The sequence below is a fragment of the Amblyomma americanum genome, chromosome 9, assembly GCF_052857255.1.
Source record: "Amblyomma americanum isolate KBUSLIRL-KWMA chromosome 9, ASM5285725v1, whole genome shotgun sequence".
Classification (NCBI taxonomy): Eukaryota; Metazoa; Arthropoda; class Arachnida; order Ixodida; family Ixodidae; genus Amblyomma; species Amblyomma americanum.
The window spans coordinates 146,636,615-146,661,098 of record NC_135505.1 but is presented as its reverse complement, the minus strand read 5'-3'; the positions used below and the strand labels follow the sequence as shown (position 1 = coordinate 146,661,098).

The 24,484-nt window shown below is 48.0% G+C and overlaps 1 protein-coding gene across 1 annotated transcript in view; it reads left to right on the top strand.

The window, feature by feature from the left end:
- Positions 1 to 16,841, top strand: part of LOC144104776 (serine/threonine-protein kinase D3-like) — a 35,625-nt gene extending 18,784 nt beyond the window's left edge. Inside the window, exons 10-16 of the mRNA XM_077637956.1 lie at positions 406 to 674; positions 3,931 to 4,029; positions 4,303 to 4,387; positions 6,659 to 6,734; positions 8,869 to 8,975; positions 10,396 to 10,481; positions 13,280 to 16,841. Of these exons, the coding sequence (XP_077494082.1) occupies positions 406 to 674; positions 3,931 to 4,029; positions 4,303 to 4,387; positions 6,659 to 6,734; positions 8,869 to 8,975; positions 10,396 to 10,481; positions 13,280 to 13,552 (995 nt within the window). The 3' untranslated portion in view covers positions 13,553 to 16,841. The remainder of the gene's footprint in view (positions 1 to 405; positions 675 to 3,930; positions 4,030 to 4,302; positions 4,388 to 6,658; positions 6,735 to 8,868; positions 8,976 to 10,395; positions 10,482 to 13,279) is intronic.
- Positions 16,842 to 24,484: the final 7,643 nt, after the last annotated feature.

Genomic DNA, 24,484 nt, shown 5'->3' with positions numbered 1-24,484 from the left:
CCTTCGGGGGATCACTTGGTGGTGCTGCTTATCCGTAAATTGGTTGTTGGGAAAAGGAAATGGCGCAGTATCTGTCTTGCATCTTGGCGGACACCTGAACTAGGCTGTAAGGGAAGGGATAAAGGGCTGAGAGAAGAAAGGAAGAAAGAGGTGTCGTAGTGGAGGGCTCTGGAATAATTTCGACCATCTGGGAATCGTTAACGTGCACTGACATCGCACAGCACACGGGCGCTTTTGCGTTTCACCTCTATCGAAACGCGGCCGCCGCGGTCGGGTTCGATCTCGGGTACTCCGGATTAGTAGCCGAGCGCCCTAACCACTGAGCCACCGCGGCACCGAGGTTCCATTTCTATGCCTCTGACAGAATGGAATCGCGCATTCTGACGGCCTTGGATGATGATGCAGGAGTGCATCGGACGAGTGCACGGGCAGTGGCCATCAAGGTGATCGACAAGCTGCGCTTCCCCACCAAGCAGGAGGCGCAGCTGAAGAACGAGGTGGCCATCCTGCAGAACATCCGGCACCCGGGGGTGGTCGACCTGGAGAAGATGTTCGAGACGGCTGAGCGCATCTTTGTCGTCATGGAAAAGCTCAAGGGTGACATGCTCGAGATGATACTTTCCTCAGAGAAGGGCCGGCTCTCCGAGCGCACCACCCGTTTCCTCATCTACCAGGTGGGCAGCGTGCCCTTCGCACGGAAGCTGTAATAGCTTTGGCCGTGTTTAGAACTGGGTTAACAGCACAAAATGTATAGGAACACCTTAAGAGGGGATGGGGAAATTAAAACTACAGTAGAACCCTCTGTAGTAATGTCGCTCGGAGCAGCAAAAATCTTTACTATATCCAGGTCTTTACTATATCAGTTGTTGGTGATGCCATGGCTGTGGCCATGCTCTCTGGCTGCTTACTAAGCACAGAGTGTTGGTTTATAAAGCAAACACTCAGAAATACCTTACATCCTGCTCTTATCGCCCCTTTGCATGAAAATTATTTATCAACTACTACATGTTATCACGTTTTCGACATTGTAATGTGGCTACAAAAATAGAGTTTGATCCCGTGTGAAAATCAATGCTTTCCATGATCACGGCGTCGTCTTCTGTGGCTTCAGTGTCATTTGAGAGGCAGTAGTTAAGAAACGCGCGTTACGAAGTCAAACGCTGCAAAACCACCTACACCGTTCCACCGTGCCTCTGCTTTTTGCCGCTGCTTCCCCGTGCTTCGCACTGCCATGCTACAAACGCATAGCCATTTTCTTCCCATTTCTATTCCTCGCTGCACTTTTACTGGCTTTCCTTTCTCAGCGAGCCGCGCCGCCTTCTTTCTACATTCATAGCCAGCTTTACTTTTTCCTTGCGAGCCATGCCCCTTGCCTCACGGCCTTAACGTCTTTGAAAAGTTGGCTTCTCTTCGCGGCTCCTGAGCATGTTGGTCAAGCCACCTCGAAGAGCGCATTCGGTATCTATTTGCCTCGCGATCCTAGACTTCGCGCGTGCCGCGATGTCATCATTCCGTGGGAAGTACATTTCCACGGCCAGACGCTCTATACTATAGCCGTTTCTTCGAAAAAAGTTTACTATAACCAAAAAAAATGTGCAGTCTATGGAAGGCGAAATGGGACCACAGCTTCACTTTACTATATCAGTTTTTACTATAACCGAGTTCACTATAGCGGGGTTCTACTGTATTTTCGTTATTTATGCATGACGCGTAAGCAGATTTGGCACAGGTATGTAACTTGTTAGGCCAATTTCAGAACAGCATTTTATTTTAAACTAGTTGGTATAGTTACTGAGTATAGTAGAACCCCTATATAGAACTTTTAAAGGACCGCGTGAAACTGTTGTATCATTGAAAATCGTGCACAAGTGATGCATTTGTGTAACAAACACGTCTGCTACTCTGGCTTTAAAAATTGAAGTTCTTTTCCCCATGCTTTGTAAAAACGCCCGTTTTCTTTCTGCGAGAATTAGTTCTCAGGCTGCGTGCAACCATGCTTTTCGCCATTGAAAAGGCGAATTTAGATGAGGCGCACTCTCGCTCCTGTCCCTGCGCGTTAGATAGATATCACATGTGCCTCGAAAATGATGATTTAGACGACGTGCCAGAGATATGGCTGCTTTGACCCTTCGGAGACATTTTGCGGTGCGCAGTGCAACCATGCCAGCGAAACGTCTTCCTGTTCAGACTTTCTTTAGAACTGCTGTCACTCCACGGCAGCAGGCAGCTGTGTGTGTGCTAGGAATTCGCATCATAAAGGGGGAAAAAAAAAAAAAAAACCCACGATGCTTGCCTGCTGGCGGCATGCTTTCTGCAGCTATGTGCGGCCTGCCGGGGGACAGTGTGCTCAGCATGCCGCTTGCTTTTGGCTCGCTTAGTGTCGCTAGGCTTAACGTGCTTCACACTGAAGCCGCAGTGGAAAATGCTTTCGAACTATCTGCTGATGATCATAGAAATGTCTAATCTTATTACCGCTCCCTAATGCCTACGTCACCAAAGCGCACGGAAAAACTGGTCAGGCAAGCCACCTCGCACTGACGGCTGCGGGTCGCAAGCATGGAGCCAGAGTTTTAGCTATCGGCAGAACCATCATTACAGCTTTGGGATGTTAAACCCTACAATTAACATTTTTTTAGAGCGAAAGCTCTACCTCATGACCAAAGCTGCAAAAGCAGTTTCATCGCTGAAGTCTGACCTTGAATAAATAAGTAAAATAAAGTAAATATTGCCGTGACTGGTTTTCGAACTCACGGCGGTGGAACAGATAGATCAGCTTCGTTTGCCTGTGCATGAGAGCACTATGCTATCGCTGCAGCCGATCACGCCTCGTGTTAAACTGCAACACACTCTTAGCGCTGTGCATTGCACATCGTCGTCTTCATCAACTGATACTACTATCGAACCAATACTGTCGCCAGATGTGCCGACATCTGAGCAAAGCAAAACCACGAGCCGACCATGCTAAACACATGCTTTTGCACGTCTTCTCAGTGTAACTACGTTAAAACCCTGTGAATGTTTTTTTCTTTTTCGTTCTTGCATATCTTCTGACGGTTCGCCTTGTTCTTTCTTGCATGGTACAAATAGTATGAATTTAGCAGGATTTTTTTTACACCTGCTATCTTTGAGATCAGGAATCTTCCTTGCTTCCACCATTTTTGTTCACGGTAAAAGCTGATTCTGACCACAGTGGTGGCCTAGTGGTTTGCACTTCCGCCTCGCTTTTAGGAGGTGCTGGGTTCGATCCCTAGTTCCATCGGGTGCCCTCCATTGATACAGTGGGTAAAAAGCTTTCCCCTGGCCTGGTGCTCGACCCATCTGTGGTGAAATGCTTTGAGTAGACAAAAAAAAAACGCTTTGTGTGAGCCGTGGCGCTCTTGGACCAAAGATGCCCTTGTGCCATAAAAATTCATGATCAGAAATGATTCTATAGGTCTTTCTAGCTACGTTGATGTTTGTCCGCAGCAAAAGGCACATGTGTTGTTGGGAAAATTGAAATTGGTAATTTTCCGCCATTCAATTCAAACCAATGGCATCGAGAATGAAAAGGGCTCCATGCTTACCATTTTAAATTGTTTTGTCAATATAGCCAGCCTTGCCTCATAGAGCCACACACACACGCACACAAAGAACTGTCACCACGCCACAGTTTGCTTGCAAAAATGGTGATCTCCTTGCTTGATTTGTTGTTGATGAAGATGGCAGCATGCATTGCACAGAAACAACAGAGTTGCGCTCTCGTGCAGTGGCCAGCGAAGCCAGCCTGTTCTCGCCGCTGTGGGTTTGCAGGCCTGGTGCGGCGCAGTTGCGGCTATATATATTTTTTTCTGTAGGTCTAGCTGGTTTCAGACACTCAAACAGACAACGGGCTTTTCAAGATTGGAAGCCTTAGTGCTCGCGCTCTAAACGTTCCTTGACTGTGCTGTGCAGATCCTGATTGCACTGAAGCACCTGCATTCCAAGAACATTGTGCACTGTGACCTCAAGCCTGAAAATGTGCTGCTCTCCTCAGACTCTGAATTGCCTCAGGTGGGTGCACTGTTTATTTTCTTTGCTTTTGACACCTTTTACTCTTTGCACATCGAATTCCTTGTCCTTGTGAACTGTCTCCAACTCAGGGTGCAGCCTGACGAACAAAGCCTGTAACGGCTTTGGATGACCCCTTCTGTTTTCTTTATTGAAGTAAAGCATTATTATTATTATTATTATTATTATTATTATTATTATTAATATTATTATTATTGGGGTGCACTGCCTTCTCATGCCTCCAGTTATGCATCATTTTCTCCCTCTGATGTGCAGGTGAAGCTGTGCGACTTTGGCTTCGCCCGCATCATCGGCGAAAAGTCATTCCGGCGGTCTGTTGTCGGCACTCCTGCATACCTAGGTACTGTGTTCCATGTGTGCACAGTATATTCTAACAAGCTGGAGGTGGGGTGACACTTTGGAAACGGTGAAAGGACAGACTTGGCTACTTAACTGCCAATCGGGGAAACTTGCGCCTGTTGCACAGTGCAGCAAAGAACCATTGGGTCACTGCAACAGGCAAAGAGCAGTTGTGGAGGAAAGAAGTTTATTAACAAGCTTTGTGAATACCTGGAGAGCAGTAGTTTTAGTAGTGAACGTGTCACAACTTCGAAGCAGTACTGAGAGTTGCAACACTAAACACGCACCTGAACTCTTTCCTTACCATGCCCATTGAGCATCATCAGCCTGCTAACAATGATTTCGCCCTCCGATTTTGGAACCTTGCACGTTGCTTACGACCACACTGCGCGTCTAGCTTGCAGTCCAAGAATTTGTTTCGTTTCCGATGTGCATTATTTTTTTAACACGCTGCAAAGACGTGGTACCGCACTCGTTGCCTGCTAACGACGACTCCACCGCTTGACATTGCAGCCTTCCGCGCTGCTTATGGGCACGCTGCGTCATCTCGCTTGTAATTAGACAAATGAAATTTCATTTTCGATGTGCGTAGTTTTATTTTTTTTGTGCTAGGTGGAGTTTTTTGAACGTGCTCAAAAGACTTGGAAGAGTCAGTCTCTTGGCAGCCTGTGCATGCATGACACGCGCTCTAAAGTGTCGCAAATCTCAGGACTCTGGTTTGCTTGTGACGCGATTGATTTTATCAATGACCAGAGCAGCAGGGCGTCTGAAGATACTTCCTTTTCGTCGTGATTCAGTTCTGACATTGGCGATGATGGAAGCCAGCGTGAAACATTGGCAGCTTCGGTGCCGAACTAGGGTACCAGTTAATATTTTGTAGCAAGAATACTGTTCAAAATAGAAGTTTGATTTTTTTTTCACAGATAGTGGCCAATAATAGAATCAAAGAGTTCGTGCTTCTCTCGGTTAAACCGCTCGCTCAAATTTGATGCAGAGATGGTATATGACAGTCTCTCTGTTTAAATACCATGTTTGGATGGTGTACTTGCCGGATTCAATCAAAAATAATTAAAATGTGCGTTGTCTGCAAGGCTGGTGACCCAAAACAAGCAGCTTTCGCATATGTGATACCAGTGGCACCATCTGGTGCTGCCTATACAAGGGACGAATGGTTGTTTAACATTGAAGCTACGATGAGTTTGTTGAAGGATGCTTTCTCGTCTGTTTATGCTCAGTATTGTTAAAGCAAGCTGCAGACAGCACGGATTGCTAATAAATTCTGGTGAAATCACGGAAGTACGTCATCTAAATATGGTATTTAAACAGAAAGACTGTTGTATACCATCTCTATGTCAACTTCCTGTGAGAATAAGCAAGCGGTTTAGAAGCATATTATGTGCGCCTTCAGTGTTGCAACAGTCAGTACATAAATACGTACAAAATGTAATCACTGTGTTCTGTCAACCTCAAGGTTTTGAGAGTTGAGTTCAAGCTTTTGTGGCTCGATTTAATGCCATCTGTATATAAGCATGTTTACATGGCGAGTCCTGCACATAAGCAGAGTTTCCCTAACTCGCCAAGTTTTCTTTTGCGTGCTCTTGGGACTCTCAGGTCTGGAACTTAAACCGTAGTTGTGCACAGCTTTCTTCTTTGGTCTGTCAGAATTGTGCCTGAAGGGAGGAGCAGATATGCGACCACTGTTGGCAGCGCCACCAAATGCAGTGAGCACCTTGGGACATTCAGTCCTTGTTTTATAGAGCAGTAGTGCTACTAGCTGCATTTTCCAATTTCGGGCATACGTGCGTCCCTGAAACCTGCTTTGTGCCAGGCTGCCCACTGGGATGTGGGCAACCTGCAGCTGACATGGCAGGCCTTCACCTGTGTGAAGGCCTTTAGGGTAAATCAATGCCTTATGGTAAATGCTTTTGGGGTGAAGACCTTTATGGTAAATGTCTTCCGGGACCTGTCAGCAGGCCTTTACCCATATGACTTTAGGGTGAAGGCCTTCAGCATAAATACCTTCCGGGTAAAAAGGCCTTTTAGGTAGAAGGCCTTTATGGCAAAGGCCTTTAGGTCAAATGCTTTTAGCACGTAAGGACCTTAATTGCCCACCATAACTAGTGCTACTGCATAAGCCGCGCTTAGCCGTACTAAACAGTCTATTTTTTTTTGTTGTGCACTTGCACTGACTAAGTCAGTGGGTGCCGGTTATATCTGCTCAACTGAATTGGTTTTTCACCATGAGTGACACCTGGCCGTTCTCCCTTTGCAGCACCTGAGGTGCTCCGAAACAAGGGCTACAATCGCTCCCTCGACATGTGGTCTGTGGGAGTCATCATCTATGTCAGGTACTGTTTGCCCCTGGCATTTTTTCCTTTCCTGTGCCCAATAAATTGGCATCATGCCTTGGTTCAACACCTGTCTGCTCATGTTGTTATTGCGCATGTACTATCGCGCTCAGTATGAGCTACACTGCGCGAGCGCGTGGCTGGGTGCTCTGCACGGTTGTGCAGTGGTGCCGATCGGTCTGTGTTTTCTAACTATCTGGAGAGGGTTTAGCTGTTCCAGCAAGCGCGCTGTAACCCCTTGGCCCTCTTTATCTGAAGGGCACATAATTTTTTTCTTGTTCACTTTGTTTTCACTGGGGAAGAAACCGCAAGATTATGCAGCGCCTTTTCCACCGACGAGGCACTGCGTGCGAAAGCTGATTATCACAGAGTGCTTCCATCATCTACGAATGGCTGTGCGAGACATGACATTAGCACTGACAGAGCGCGTTAGCGTCCAGCGTAAAGGCAGAAGCAGCCGCAACGTGGGCGCCGCAGTGTTTTCAACAGAGCGTTTGCATGGTCCAGGTACTAATGCGACAAAGCGTTGCCATTGCTACCACCGCCGTTCTCCGTTGTAGCAACATTTCACATTTGGCCATAGCAGCCTACTTTGTTCACTTGCGGCAACTCCTGGGACCACGTGTCGGGTTGCCTTCACAAACTTCCCGCATGTGTAATTGCTCCAGAACACACCGCGCCTCCTTAAGGTGTGTTAAATGATATCAAAATTTTACAGTGCTGTGTAACTAAGGCCCCAAACCCCGATGTACAGTGGCGCGATCGGCGCCACTGTACAACCGTGCCGAGCGCTCGGCCATGTGCTCGCGCGGTGTTGCTCATACTGAGCGCGATAGTACACACGGCTACAACAATATGGGGGAAAAAAAATGGCAAAGCTCATGTGGCCAGTAAAATTGCTGCTTGGCCAACATACCGAACTCAAAGGGAATTGAAAAATAGATGTATCGATAATTCATGCTTCTTGCAACAACGTGTCGCCCACTGGTGTGTTTGGTAGCAATGACACACTCCAGAAAGAAAATGAACAAATAGTAGCTTTAGAAGACAGGAGCAGAAGTAATATTCTAATGGTGCACTGATCGCTAGGCGTTGGTCCACTCAACCTGCTTTTCATTGAAGGTGCAGCGGAGTGCTTTGGAATTAACACTACAAATCTGATCAAAATTAAGCTATATTTAATTTCTGCAGTGCAATGGCAAGCAAAGCATGCCAGTCGAGGGCTGTCACTAGGCTTAGTTCATTCAGATTGGCTTCACCGCATGACAGCGATGTGGCATTCAAATTGAGTACAAGGGACTGAAGGCCACCTTCAGTCAGACCCAACGTTCTCATCACGCGGTTGTATAGGTTTGTATAGTGCTAGCACTGTCATCAGGTGCCCAAGGCCATGCAACCACCCGTCTCCACATGCGAAAAGTGATCGTAGAGCGCCATTAAGAGAAGCACCGCCCGCAGGGGTGTGATGCATCATTCAACATCTCAAATGTTCCACTGAATTTGAATTTGATAAATGCACACAATAGTGCTATATATACATTTGCATTGGATTTTCGTGGGGTTATTCTTGACTGTTCAGCCTAAATTCAATATACTACCCAGTTTCAATACATTCAGGATTGACTGTAAAGTTACTGAAGGTTTAACAAATTGAAATTAAAATTGTCTTGAACTGGAGGTCAGTCTAAGCTGACATGAAGGGAAAGCAGCAGGTTTGTGCTTTCAAGCTCACACCCCTATTCATGCTTACAAACTGTTTCTTTAAACTCATTTCTGTGCACTGTATGACCCACTGCGACTTTTGTGGCTTTTGTTACGGTTCATTCCTGACAGGATAAAAATAGAACCTTCTACTGCTCTGTTTTGCTACTGTGCCTTAATTCCAGTTTATGGAAACAGAACGGCAGCTAAAGCGAAATGCCAAAGTATAGATAGAGCTTGCCGAATGGAGAAGCCACACTTGTGTTAACTGCTTATTTGACTAGCTATCTGTAGCCTGTTATCACAGCTTACTTTAAAGAATGTCTTCCATGAGGTGTGAGATGACATCAGTGAGGCCGGGAGGCTCTTATTGTTGGCACCTTGCTGCTGGTGAAGAATGTGCTGACTGGTGGACCTGTTGCCTCCGACGCAGTTTGAGCGGGACGTTCCCTTTCAACGAAGAAGAAGACATCAACGACCAAATTCAGAATGCCGACTTCATGTACCCCCCCAATCCGTGGAAGGACATATCCCCAGAAGGTACGCCTTGCTACTCTCTTGGGCTCTGCTTGCATTTAATCTGGTGGGCTCACCAGATGAAACAGCAGAACCCTGAGTGCATTATTTGAACACTGAATTTAACTTCATTCTGTCCGTTTAAGTCTAGCCAAAGCTATATGCTGGCATGTGCATCTCGCTGTCCCTTTTTTCACAAGGCTATTTTGCGACAGCCCTGCTGAAGACAGCAACAGTGCTGACTGGCTACGTTTTTCATGTAACTGTCTAGGAGAGTACAGAACAGAAAAACCTCAATTTGATGGTAGAGTTTTTTCTTTGCATACTGCAGAGAAGGAGGAGGCAGCGAGATTTTACAGGCTATTCAGTGTTAGGAGATTGAGGTGCAGAGGACGAGGTGTTGAGAGGATTAGGTGTGCAAGCAGGCAGGTTTATCCATCAGAAAATCATGAACATTGATGTGGTTTTGTAGATTCAGTATGTCCCTTAGCAGGGATAGTTTGTCACTGGATTTATTGGTTCTGCATCACATTTTGTTGGGACATGTCCCGAGTGGTCAGAGTACTGTTTGTCAAGCATTATGATAACTGGTTGCATCTGGGGGATAGCTGTCTGCAGTGGAGCCAGCTTACTGCGCAAGAATGAAAGAATTTATAAGACCATCGGCAGTCTGAAATTTGGGGGTCATCAATTGGGCTTCTTTCTGTGAGAGCAAGGCATGGCTACCAGTTTGCTGTGGGGCAAAGCCAATATGCCTGCTGCTTGATTCAAGGTGATAATGTGCACATTTTTTGATAGAAGCTCATTGGCTTTGATTACCGTTCTGAAGCAATATCATCACACTGTATGCAACATTTCGTGTGGTTAGTTGAGGCTGAATTGAGAGCCTCCGTGAAGCCACTCCTTCTATTGGACATCTTCTTAAATACTCTGACTACGAGCTTCGCCTGCTCTTTTAATTTCTTAATCAGGCTTTTGTTACTTACCCATCAGGCTTTTGTTATTTACCCCTGCTGTTGATAATCATACCTAATATTCTAATTTCATCTGTTTTTGGGACTTCGTTCCCGTTGACTTTAATTTTGATATCTGGAGTTATCTTCCCGCTACTGCTGGTCATTACCAGGAGCTCAGATTTTTTTTTGGCGAGCAGCATAGACCTACTTCCTCTTTGGCCTATCATATGTTCCATTCAGCCTGTCATATGTCGCAGAAAGAAAACAAACTGGGATATATAGGCCATAGTCTGACTCACTCGCCAGTGGTAAGGAGATAGTGCTGTGGTCCGGTGCTGTTATAATGAACCTGAAACCACTTGCGTGCTGGTGACTGGAAAGGCTGCTGCTAATCATGTGCTCTTGTTGCATGTTTTCTGATGGTGGTTTGTGCTGTGGGGTGTACACTCGAGTCCGACAATGGTACCTGCCCGTGTGGTTCCTTCCAGCGGTTGACCTTATCAACAACTTGCTCCAAGTGAAGACAAGGAAGCGCTACACGGTGGACAAGTCCCTCGTCCACACCTGGCTGCAGGCAAGTCGAGCCTCTTTTTTTTAAATAAGAGCTGCCACTTGGTTACACACCAGCCTTGTTGATGCGCAGTCCAAGCTGCGCAGTAGGTGTAGTCCATGTAGGCAACAAAGCGTTCGAAGTGGTCAGGAAGCACATCTTCTTTTTAGGGCAGGTAGTGATACCTTGACCATGAGAGTGAATTGACGAGGGGAATAACAGTTGGATGGAGTGCATACGGCACGATTTTTCAGGTCGCGAATAGCGGTTTACCAGTATCCTTCACGATGAAAGTATACAGCAGCTGTATCTTGCCAGTAGTGCTGACCTATGGGGCAGAAATATGGAGACTAACAAAAAGAGCTGCACTTAAGGAGAGCATAGTGAGGTGTGGAAAGGATGACGTCTAATGGTAAGAGACGAGCAGAGTGGGCCAGGGAGCTGACGCAAGCAAGCTAATGACATGCTAGTCAAAATGAAGAAAGCAAGATAACCAATGGTCGTTAATGGTAGCAGGGGGGCATCAGAAAGTCTGGTGGGAGGATGAGATTAGCAACTTCACAGGGATGTCGAATTTTTCAAATTGAAAGAAGTAGGTTGATTTTACAATTGTGTAAATGCGGTAGCCTGCTCTCAGCTATAGCCCACTACTGACACAGACGTCCATTGAGCATCGGTGGAGTGTGATGAAGCTAAATACAACACAGAAACTGCACTGGCATGTGCTGTCTACCGATAGGCCCAAGAGAGCTGCTTTGCTTGAGCTCATTATCCCTCGCTCGCATAGCTCTTGTGTATTGCTGTATTGACCAAGTCTGCCGGCATTTCGGAAGCCGCTGGTATGTACAGCATGTGTGTGCAAGAGCAGACGATGCAGCACTCTATGCATCAACTTTAAGGGCCCACGTGACCAAGGGTCCTGCTCTTTCATGGTTCTGACTTCTTAACACACACCAACCAAGAAAGCTGTGAATAAATCTTGCAGTAATACATCACTTATGGTGCTTATGTGAATCCTGTGTGTATCATGCATACTGGAAGATTGCACAATGTTTGAAACAAAGAACAAAAAATTTGGTGTCTACACCCCTTTAACTAGAGCATGCAAGACACTCTTTTAGGCACTCTGTGCACCATTCACAGGATGCAACACAGGTTTTGCAGAGTTTGGAGCAGATGAGGCTGTTGTTCACCACTGGTGGGGCTAACTGTGTGTCAACAGTAGGTCTGTCATCACACACAAGCACCCACAAGTCGTCAGTTGCCATTGTCACCATTTGTAGTCCTGTTCGGTGTCCTGAAGGAATTTTATAAGGTTAAAAGCCTCCCTCCTAATCATACAGTTCCCCTGCAGGTGAACAGTGCCTTGCTGAGGACCATGAGGCACCCCTGCGCTCTTGAGAGAAATTAGCAGGATCCTCCTCGTCTATGTGATTGTCTGGACAGCACATAAAGTTGCAAGTCACCATAAAAACTGCATGAGGAATGCAGCAAAGGCAGTGTCAGTCCTGTCTGGCTACAGCCCTCTGCAGCAGCCCCTATAGGTCACACAGGGTTCAGTGAGCCTTGGAGAAATTGCATGCTCATTGTAAATGAAGTTCATAATGTTCATTTTTTGCAATGGAGGGGCCAAGAGTGAGGAAATTGTAAAAATCTTGGGTCTTTGGTGTTTTCAATGCCTGGGCATTACAGGGTTGATATTCTTGTGCTCTGAACACTTCTACCAGAGTTCTATTTATTTATTTATTTAGATAGCCTGACGCTGATAAATGTAAATATGTTGCTTTTACACGAAAACATTATCCAATGAACTCTGTGTACTGGTTAAATACTACTGCTTTGAAAAAAGGTTCTGAGTTTAAGTACCTCGGTGTACATTTCAGAGAGTACCTTACATGAAGAAGAACCCACACTGAATATGTAGTAGACAAAGTATCCAGAATGTTGAATTTCTTCTGGCGTAGTTTCCATAGTTTTCATATAAAAGAATTGTACCTGACACACATTAGACCTATTCTTGAGTATGCTAGCGTGGTGTGCGATCCATGTATGATTACATTATCGGATGGTTTAGAACGCACACAGAACCGTGCAGCCCGTTTTGTCGCCTGTGATTACGACTTTCGACACAGCGTTTCAGCAATAAAACTTTCAGTAATAGGCTCATGCGCAGTAAACTAGAAATCTTCTATCACGTCTGTTTCAACAAAACCAGGATTGATTAAACTCTATGTTCAGCTGCCACATTTTGTATCTGCACATTGTGATCATTCATGCTTTTAAGGTCAAATGTTGAACAAATGTTTATCAGAACTCTTGCTTTCTACATGTAATCTCAGATTGGAAGAAACTCCCCAAAAATGTCACCGACTGCACATCTGTTGAAGCATTTCGTGCTCTTATTCGTGCTTTTATTCATTGAATCACTTAATCTTCTTTGTATCGTTAATGTATGCGTGTGCCTAATTTTGCTGTATTTTGTGGCTCTTTCGTGTGTTGTTTGAATTTCTCATCACCTGATTATAGCACTTATAATGCTTGATTTCATTGTACGTTCCCCATGCAATAATGCCTTCGGGTGCTGCAGGTATCTGTGAATAAACAAATAAACAAATAAATAAAGGGCCCACTGGGGGCTCTTTTTACATAGGGAAGGGGACAAACCAGAACACGAATATTTCACAAGGAAAGAAGTGCTGATGTTTGAAAAGAACTACGGTAGGTTACAAGAAGTCCAGAAGCATCATAATAACGCAAAATAAATATTCTTACAAAGGTCTTCAAAGACCATCAGTTTGGTTGACATTTGTGTGCTCATGTAGGACTACCAGACGTGGTGTGACATACGCGAGCTGGAGAGCCAGGTCGGGGTCCGGTACCTAAGCCACGAGTCGGACGATGCCCGCTGGGAGGCTTACCGGCGTGAGCGCGGGCTGCAACCCCCAGCACCCGCGCCACCCGCCGCGCCGTCGGCCACTCCGCAGTCGGCCCAGCAGCAGTCGCAGCAGTCCAGCCACCACGCACCCGCCCGGCCCCGCCTGTCCGTGCAGCGCGAGGAGGAAGCATCGCCCACCTGTGGCCGCATCCGCCTCTGACCTTTCCCCCTCTTCCCCCTGCATGGCGCCCTCTTTCGCGAGTCGGCCCCTCCCGTGCAACATGCAGTTTCCTACGTTTTCCTCGGGGGAAACCAGAGCTGTTCAGTCCTACCAGTTACAAAACTCCAAATTAAAATCCAGCCGTGACCTGTGGCCATCTTCTGGCGACTAAGACGCTGATGATGACACGGTCTGGTGGCCAGGCCTTTTACAGCGGGTAGACACAATGAGCCTGCTTTTAACACGTCTAGATGGTGGTGCCACCACCTGGAGGTTAACAAATGGTGGTGCAGCTGGGTAGTTAACTATCTATCTGTGTTGTTGAGTGATGTTAGTTCATCTCAGTGCCACAAGCCCAGTTGCAGCATGAGGTTTTGATACTTACACGGGCACCATGGGGAGTTTTGCAACTGGTATGAAGAAAGCTCTCGGGGAAACAGGGTGCTGGTGTAGATGCATTTTTATTATATGGGAAGGAGCACATGGGTAGCCATGGTGCTCTCCAGCCTGTCACGAAGTTTGCAATCTTTTGCAGGATTTTCTGTAGAACTCTGCAAGGTGAATCAAGCTTTCAGCTATGGGGTGACTGCAGTTAGCATCCACCTGAGAGGGTAGGCATGCAATTGCAATTGCTCCTTCTTTGGAAGCTCACTGGAAGGCAACCCTGGTGCAAGTACTGCTTCGCTTGAATGCCATCTTGCAGCTTGTGAGCTCGCACTGTTTGGATGCAGCTGAACTGTACGAAAGGCAGTGTGAGACCACACTTGTTGCACTAACTGAACAAAATGTCATTGTCCGCTGCCCCCGTTTGTAGTGTAATATGCGTGGTGGGTTTGTGTAGTGCTAAGGGCCATTTTTCTTAATGTCCACCTTCAGCAATATTTTTTTACATGGCATGGCATTGATGCAGGGAAAGGCATTTCTTCAAGTCTCCATATTTCTTTTGTAAGGGTGCAACACATATGTGCAGCTCTCCAATTTTTTTTTCAGTAGAGCAGACAACTAGTGCGGGTCGCGTCGTGTCTGCAGAACAACCAAGTAGACGGTGCTGCAAGTTGCGTGTGGCCGATGCTACCACTATATTGTTCAGTTGTTTACGCCAAGTCTAGAGTCAGCCTTAATAGCAATGCCAGGACACTTATGCAGATATTGGATAGGCCGCAGTATTAATTGCGCACTTCAGTAAGGGACCAAGAACTTCTTGCGGTTCATGGAAACTTAGCTTTTTGCACACTTTAAAGAACAACTTTCATTGGAAACTATTTAGTTCTTATACGTCTTATAATGTTCGTTGCTGACATCATGTTTTATGCCGTGTGGCACATTTAGCGTCACGAATAATAGTTCTTTGGTCCACATCGTCGTATGCAAAAAATGTGTGTCATCTAGTGGGTGTTGGTTGTTATAGTTGTCCACCGATTTCTTGTTGAGGTCTCGCTGCATGCTAAGAAATGGTCCTAAATTGATAATTCCGAAGTGTCGCCCCTTCCTAAAATGGAAGGCTTGTTAAAGTAGAATATGCTTGGAGTTAGTTTGGGCTAGAAGGAGTGGTCAGTTTGTGCCGGGGCTTCGTGACTGGCTGCAGGACACCAGTGTGCTCTTTTGACCCTTTGGCTGCCGTGAAAAATAAAAGGTAATAAATAAAAGGAGGGGAAGATAAATGTCATGGTTGCAGGAGCAAATGGTTTAAGCTCAAGCCTCGCTTGCAGGCATTGTCACTCTTGGCAGGTCAGCCGCAGTGTGCAACCTCAGTGTGGTTGCAGTGTTCGTCTATGGTCTTGCGGGGAACAGCCATCCCCCTTCTCTGGTTGTGCTGATGGGAAGCAGCGACTGGTTGGTGCCACCATCGTGTATGTCAGTGGTGCAAAGAGCTGCTTAGGCATTGGTGGCCGTCCGCAAGGCAGCCGTTAATTTTGCAGACTGCGGGTGAATCATGACCACTAGCGCAGCAGGAACAGTGGCATGACAGTCAAATTCTGTGCCTGTGCAAGTTGAATGCCTACAGGTTTTTATTGCGTGAATTGCCCAATGTGAGCTCACTGCTGCAAGGTATTTCATATCCTTCCATTTTGGGGTTTATTCTGTAATTAGTGTTTTTTAGTTATAAGTTGCACTAGTAACAAATTGTTTGGTGGGCTGACCTTGGTTATAAATTGTGTAGACTGCATCAAAGAATAAATACTTCATGAGCTGCCCCTGTTGAGGAGCATAGTAAACTTGCTACAATGTGCTGATGGACTAAATTAGCTGCTGTTTCAATTTTTCATGCCAGGCAGCTGTCAGTTGAGATGCTGGCACTGTGCACAGCACAGTAAAGTGTTCAGAGAAGACAAGTGAGCTCTTCTTGATAATGGTGCCAAGCAGTTGCTCCAGCTCTATCTAAATGTAGATAGCAAAGCTGACCTTTGAGGGGACAACGCCTCACATCTACTTAAGTTCATCAGGGTTTCACTTCTGGATAATCTTGGTAGTAATGTAACAATAAGACTACTACTGTTCTGACTCACTGAAGAACATTGTGTCCCACATGGAAACGAAGGACAGGGAGCAATTCAACTTTTAGGTAGGTTAGATTGCATCTTTGTCTTTGAAGTTTGGCTCCTGGCAAGCTGCTCTTTTGGCTGCGTGCCACTGCTGGTATTGGCACCTTGTAAAGTGAAGTAAGATATCTTTTATGAACCAGTATAGAGAAGGTGCCAAGAAATCGGGTGAACCACAGTGATGGAGAAATTTCGAAGCAGCTGCAATCTAGTTGAAACAACGAACAAATGCGAGTCAAATATGAATCGCTCCCTACTCACGTTCCCATGGGTGTTCAGCGATAACATCGCCAAGGTGTCCCCCCTGGATAATTGTAGGGAACTCTGTACCAAGCCGCATTTTTCCCCATTTTTGCCTCTTACTGCTGCATTCCATGTCGCGCATGTGATTTTTTCCCACATCGCAGCTGACCCCTTTTTGACAACTCTTTAACATAGGTGACATGGTAGAACATGTCCTTGTGGCGAACAGAGACCAGTGACTCCATATTCCCGACTCTTTTTAGATGGCATGGAGTGGCTAAGGACAATCCAGAAAGCACTTTGAGGGCACAATTTCTTTGTTTCCAACAGCCATGGCTTCCTCACATTCCTCTGCTGTGCATTTTCAGCCATGGCATTTGAGTAAATTTGTTATAGTGTGTGTGTTAAAATGAGATGTGTTCGATAACCTCTTGCCTGTCTTCTTGTTTCTTTTTCTTTTGATACATCATTCAAGCACATTGCATAAAGGTCTCTACACATTGTAACTGTGGTCTTTTTTTCATTTGGGGTTCGTCCCTATTCTTGGCACATGGGAGCGCATGTGGAGGTATGCTTTGTGGGGTTTGAATTGGGGAGATAAATACGTTCTCCCCACTCAATCGCGGCTGACACGGTTCAAAGCCGCCCGGACCCCACCCCGTGATCGCGTACGCTACCGAGCGCTCGCCGACCACGGCGGGCCTTGCTCTGGGGGAACAAAGGAACGACACATTGGCTGACACAAACAGTCATTTATTGCTACAGAAACAATAACGCCAGCTAGCAACAATGTACGCTAATGAATCGAGGACGTCCGACTCACCAGCAAGGTTCCGAGCGAATGTTCGCCCGCGCTAGGGCAAGGGATATATACTCAGAAGGCCGGACATGACGAGTACGGGAGCCTGCCTCCCCGTCGCTTCCTCGCCCCGCCGGCGAAGAGCGGAGCCGCGAGCGACGCGTCCGCTCACGCCGACGATCCCAGCCGAAGCCCCTCTCCCGCGCGCGGGCTTTGGCAGTCTCCGCGCAGCGATGCTGGCGCCCTCTCTTGCCAGCTAATGTAACTCACTAGGGAATGCGCTCAGCCTCGAGGTGAGACCGCCGCTGCACGGTGCCTCACGGGAAAGCATACTCAAGGGGCTGCAGAGCAGGTCCCCACATCCCCCCAACCTTAAATGGACCCACGCGCCTGAAAGTACATGCTATGGAGGAGTCTCCTGGTCTTCATGTCCTTGAGGCACGTCTTGCAGCGGAGGTCACGCCGACAGCGTCCACGCAGACCCGCGGTATTCCGAAGGCGGCGTGAAGGTCTCCGCTGGGACGACTCGCATGGCCCGCGGACTACCGTGTCCGCAGGCCCGCGAATCGAAGGCCGGTGGGAAAACTGCAGGCGAGGATCCTGCAGTAGACGCCAGGGAAGCAGCAGCCGGAGGTGACTGCTGATTGGTCTCGCCACAGCTGCCCCGGATGGATGCGGCGAACAGGATACAGGCCGCTCCGTCGCAGCAGGTGGCAGCGAGACGATGTGCACCGGACAGCAAGCCCGGGATCTGCAAAATTGCCGAAACGCTCTCGGCGTGCCTTTAACGTAGGTCACGGGAGGGGAAACAGCATCCGCAAGGGCCTCGTGGCACAATGCCTAACTCGCTAGCAAAACGTGTCGGTGGCTGTGCAAACGCAAAGTTCGAGTGAACAAAGCCCTTTCTTGAGTTGAACGAGACTGCTCAGTTCGTGCGAGGTTACAAAAAAAAAAAACGGGCGGGCAGCAAAGTGCGCCCCCTCTCAACGACACGGTCCGGTGGTCGTGTCTCTTTTAACGTGGTGCAGGCAGCTCCGAAAAGCCTCAGGCCTAACTACCACTCCGACAACGACCGTGACCACAACAAAGACCCGAAACGGGTTATGTGCGCGCAGCCGCGAGACGTCAGCTTTGTGGGGTGGTCCTACCCCGCTCGCTGCACAAAGCAGCTTATGAGCGGTCGGCGCCCACCGTATCGGACGGTGTCGGAGCGCCCGGTGCCGAGCTGCAATACCAGCGAGCTCGTAGCGGCACCCGTAGCCCCAGGCCACCCGGCTCCCGGAGCCGCGACTCCCAGAGTCGAAAAAGGGACAGTAGAGAAAATATACAGAAACTCGGACCACCCACGCGGCTTCCGTACTCACTCGCTTCGGGCTCGGCAACTCCGCGGGCGCTAGGCCTCGCGCTCCATCGATGCGGACCAAGTGATTCTCGCGAAGAAACTCCAGAGAAAAAATGTGCTGAGCATGTCGAAAAGTTCAAACATGCTGCAGCGCAATACACACTCAAGAAAGCATGCCGCAGGTCCTAGCGATCAAAATTCACTCTAGGCCTAGCACTTGTCAACTACGGACAAAGAGCGTTCCTCGAACCGAACCGACAGTCGTACTATGTTCCAAGAGCGGGCCCCACGTTGGGCGCCAGATGTGGGGTTTGAATTGGGGAGATAAATACGTTCTCCCCACTCAATCGCGGCTGACACGGTTCAAAGCCGCCCGGACCCCACCCCGTGATCGCGTACGCTACCGAGCGCTCGCCGACCACGGCGGGCCTTGCTCTGGGGGAACAAAGGAACGACACATTGGCTGACACAAACAGGCATTTATTGCTACAGAAACAATAACGCCAGCTAGCAACAAGGTACGCTAATGAATCGAGGTCGTCCGACTCACCAGCAAGGTTCCGAGCGAATGTTCGCCCGCGCTAGGGCAAGGGATATTTTAAAAATTTACATGACATCTCCTGCTTGGCTTCGAACGCACCATTGACTTTAACCATCAAACTGCTAAAAACTCGGCAGGACGGACGGGACGAGTACGGGAGCCTGTCTCCCCGTCGCTTCTTCGCCCCGCCGGCGAAGAGCGGAGCCGCGAGCGACGCGTCCGCTCGCGCCGATCATCCCAGCCGAACCCTCTCGCGCGCGCGGGCTTTGGCAGTCTCTACGCAGCGATGCTGGCGCCCTCTCTTGCCAGTTAATGTAACTCACGAGGGAATGCGCTCAGCCTCGAGGTGAGACCGCCGCTGCACGGTGCCTCGCGGGAAAGCAAACTCAGGGGGCTGCAGGGCAGGTCCCCACAGCTTGCACAACAATACTCCTTTACAGGATGTTCGCTGACTGGCAGCATTGTACTCTGTTTATGTACGTATGTGTAGTTAATGACTGCCAACAGCCTTGCCACATCTTCCCGCGCGAGTTCCTGAACCCTTTCTAAGCGGAAGTGACGTTCAGACCGAGCAGCGCCAATAGAGTTTAGTAGTTCATCGCGTGTAGCAACGAAGCAACATTGCCACATCTTCCTGCGTGAATTCCTGAACCCTCAGTTCAGTTCAGAAAAACTATTTCCGGCAGATGGTGGTCTCCCTACCCCCTCTCAGGCTCGGCCGAAGCTTAAGCCCGATTAGGAGAAGAGGCCGTCGGCTGAGGACGGTGTAGCTGATGCTTCACGGCCTCAGCCGCCACGCGGGTGGCTTTGCGCTGCGCGTTGGGGTCCTCGCTCCGCAGCAGCGCCTCCCAGGCTTCAAAACTATTTATTTCTTCCTTAGCCCCTGGTGAGCTAAGACATTCCCAAGTAATGTCACCTGGGTTCTTAGCAATTTTGACTGGCGATATGTATACCCCTGCTTGGATCCTCCTCCAGATATACGCCTCTTTGTGAGTAAGGGATACGTCTGGAGGAGGGTATATTCTTCCTAATTTGTAACCATCCGTAATTTCCTTGTACGTGATTGGGGCATCCTTAAAATTTGTGCAGACCGGTTGCTCCGCTGCTGCCCGGATGTAGGTTACTCGGGCTAGCAGGTGAGCGGCCTCGTTACCAGCTATTTCTTCATGTGCTGGTATCCAGAATAGTGCAGCAGACCTATGTTTTGGCATGCTTTCCAGAATGCATTTGGCTTCCCAAGAGACCAGGCCCTTACTAAAATTTCTGACAGTGGATTTACTGTCGCAAAGAATGTACCCTGCATTAGATCCTGCCAGGGCGAGCGCCACCGCCACTTCAGCAGTTTCCGTGTTCTGGGTTCTGACTGAGGCTGTGATCAGGGGTTTTCCCTGACCGTCTACAACAGCCGAAACCGCAGCCCCCTCCAGACACCCAGCAGCGTCTATGTATGCTACCTCCTCAGCAGGCAGCTCTCTGAACTTTTTTGCCATAACCTTGGCCCTATGTTTTCGTCTATCTTTGTTGAACTGAGGGTGCATGTTTTTCGGTATGGGAGGAATTTTTATTTTGGACCTGATGTCGAGAGGTATATCTACCTTGCCTTCTATTTTGCTGTCAGGCTGTACCCCCACCCATTCCATAATTTTCCTGCCTGTCCGGGTTTTGCTAAGTCGTTCAAGCTGTGAAATTCTAACTGCTTCCTTAAGCTCCGCCCATGTGTTATGAACCCCCATTTTTTCTAGTTCTTCAGGGGATGTATTTACAGGTAAACTTAGGGCTCTTTTTACACTTTTCCTAATGATTATATTCAGTCTGTCTACCTCCCCTTTGTTAGGTTCCACGAAGGGGGTGGCGTATCAGATCCTGCTTGTGATGAAAGCCTGCGTGAGCCTGAGCAGGTTCCACTCCTTCAACCCCCTTCCTTTGGTAGCTATTCTTCTAATTAACCCTACTATCTTATCTTATACTGTTCTAGTTTCTTTATTGTGCTAGCGTTCTTGCCTTTGGAATTGATGAAGAAACCAAGGATTCTGATTTCCTCAACTCTGGGAACCTTGAGGCCCTCAACTATGATGTTGATGTCTGGCTTAGGTCCGTATATTCCTTTGGCGTACACTAGAACCTCTGATTTTTGAGGAGAGCAGGCCAGCCCTCTCTCTTTGGCATATTTAACAATGATGTCCGCAGCCTGTTGTAGCTTATCTCTGGCTTCGAACGTACCAGGTTCGCTGATCCAAAGATTTATATCATCGGCGTACAAGCTCAATTTGAGGTTGCTAATTCTGTTGAGCAGGGGTGGGAGTCCTCTCATTGCTATATTGAAAAGAAATGGGGATAGTACTGCCCCTTGTGGCGTGCCGGACCCCCCTATCTTAATTGGTTCCGACTTTGCATCCTGAAACTTCAGTATCGCTTCTCTGTTTGCGAGAGTCCTTTATGTAGTTGTATGTTCTTAGGCCTAGGTTTGCTTCCTGTATGCCTCCAAGTATAGCTTCATGCCTAACATTATCGAATGCCTTAGTTAGGTCTAGGCCTAATATAACTTTCAACTCATGTGAACGGTTCCTGATTATATCCTGCTCTAGGCTTAGCATTATATCCTGAGTGCTTAACCCTGGTCTGAAGCCAACCATCTCGTGTGGCCATTTGTTATTGTCCTCCATATGCCTGGAAAGTCTGTTGAGCACTACATGCTCCATTACCTTTCCTACACAGGATGTAAGTGAGATTGGTCGCAAACTATTGAGTTCCTCGGGTTTCCCCGGTTTTGGTATAAATACTGCGGCCGTTTCCAGGCTTTGGGAATCTTTCCGGTTTCCCATACTTTCCCAATGTAGGCCGTGAGGTTGGTGACGGATACATCATCAAGGTTTTTAAGTACCTTGTTGCCAATGCCATCTGAGCCGGGCGCCGACTTAGTTTTTAGATTGCATAACGCAGCACGCACCTCCGCTTCCGTGATTGATGCATCCAGCTCCGGGTTGTCCTCACCACCATATTCTGGTAGAGGCCCAGCCGGTTCCTGGTTGATATATACTTCTGCCAGACGCTCGCATAGTTGTTAACTCTTGCCTCTGATTTGGTTTTATCTGGGTCCAATAAGTGTCTGATTATATTCCACGTCTTTGTCAGACTCATTCCCTTTTCCATCTGGTCGCAAGCGCTTAGCCAATTTTGCTCGCATACCTGAGAGGCATGCTTTTCTATTTCCCTGTTGAGTTTGCTTAGGTCCCTCGTTATCCGTCTGTCGTTCTTATTTTTCTTTTTCCTTTCCTCGAGGGTCGTTTTCTGCCGAAAAAGACTGAGAAGCCTGCTGTCCACGTTTTGTGGGGCGTCCTTGTCCTCTACCTCAACTGTAGTGTCCTCTACGTGTTTTTTCAGCAGGGTGGTCCACTCGCATATGTCGGTTATGCTGCCCATGTGTTCTGCTTCTCTTATGGCCCTAAATTTATCCCACTCCGTGATGGTTGGCTTCTTATGTTTTCTCACCGCGATGCCCTTTCCTAAAGTGAGGGATATGATGCTGAGGGTGAGGTCCGGAGAAGTATCCACCTTTCCTCCTGATCCTTCTCTCGTTGGCGTGCAGGGATCGTTATGCAGTGTGATTCCTAGGTCTTGAATGCATTCTAGCAATTGCCGACCCTTGGAATTTGCCTGCTTGTAGCCCCACTCCGGATGGGCCGCGTTGAAATCACCCATAATAACTAAGGGACATCTGCCTGCGATTTTGATTGCCTCCTTAAAGGTGGCTTCTAAGTTGAATTTCTGCCTTGGATTGCTGTAAACGTTAAGAAGAAAAATGCTGTTAGATTCCCTCCTTCCGGTGATTATTTCAACAAAGACGGAGTCTGGTCCTTCGGACTCTATGTCATGTTTTATGACGGCCAGATTCTTTTTAACCAAAGTTGCCACCCTGGAGTCCGTCTTCCCGTTCCCTTAAAACTTATAGCCGGCTACTGTCGCCCCTGTTTTCGATGTTTCCTGCAGGGCCACGGCTATGGGTTCGACACCGCACATCGTTATGTACTGTTGCAGTAGCGCTCGTTTTCTGGCAAAGCCTCTGCAGTTCCACTGCCACAGAGCTTTAAGCTCCGGGCTTTCCTTGGGATTACTGTGATTGGGTTTCTCTGCCATTTTGTTCGTTTAAAAATTCCTCTATTCGGACAATTTTGGCCCCGAGGCTTGTCCCGATACTGTTGAGCGCAGCCGAGAATGCTTGCATTTTTTCGGTTATGTCTTTGATCTGTTCCTAAAAAATCTTAAAATATCCCTCGTATTCCTTATTTTTGTTTGCCTGATCTCTGACTTGTTTTTCTAATGGGTCCAAGCCTCCACTTTTCCTTTTTGGCGGTGGGGGTCTGGCCTCGTCTTGTTCCATGCAATCAGCTGACTCTGTTTGTACCAGGCCTGTCGTAGTGTTTTCCTCCACTGCTGGTCTCTTAGCTGTCGCCGCGGCATCCTGGAGAGCCTGGCCGTTTGAGATCTGAGCTTTAAGCACCTTAATTTTCTGAGTTAAGGATGTTATGAGCTCCCTCTGTGTTGCATTTGCTTTCTTTAGCTCCTCTAGTTCTTGATTTATAGCCTGGGAGGCGCAGCTAGCAAAGCTCACCTGTTTGGGTTCTGCTCCATTCTGCTGGCCCCAGGGGTTTGTCGGGTCCCTGGACGGCAGCCCAGGACCTTTCCGTGTCGCCGCCAGGCTCTGCCCACTTCCTGTGGTGGTCTCCTCTACATCCGCCGCAGCGTTGTCCCTGGTTGCAGATTTTGAACGGGATCTCGATGCGGTCCTGGATCCTGGCCTCGAACTCGACCTGGACTCCGAGTTGGATCTCTCCCTGTGGCCTGGTTTTGTTCTAGACTTGGGGCGGCTCCTGTCGAAGCTGCCAGTTGCTTCCTCTTCTTTTTGGTGCTGTTGTTGTATTTCTGTTTTCTCCCATATCCTTTTCTTCGTGAGGTAAGGGATCCTATAGATGTTCTTGCACCTGTTGTCTCCCAACAGATGTGGTTTTCCGCAAAGTTGGCACTCAGGATGACAATCGTGCTCTTTCTCTGGGTTTTCTTGACCGCATCCACGGCACGTCCTCTCATTTGGGTTTGGGCATACGTCTGCCCTGTGTCCCAGTTTGCCACACTCGTAACAGACCTCATATTTCTTTCGGTACAAGTAGCACCTCATACTCATTCCCAACATAAAAATCCGCATGGGAACTCGCCAGTCCTCAAAAAGTACCATGATGGTCTGTCCCTTGCCGAATCTTCTCACCCCCAGGATGGGCGGGTTGCGTTCATCCATTCTGATGATTTCTTTCAGCTGTTCACTGGTGCGTGCGGTGTCTACCCATGGATAACACCTTTCCCGCAGTTTTCTGGGGCGACTTCGTAGGCCGTGACGTCTACGACGGAGTCCATGCTCGTGGCCAGGCCCTTGATACTCAAGTATTTACGTGCCCTATCTTCATTCGTGGTAGCG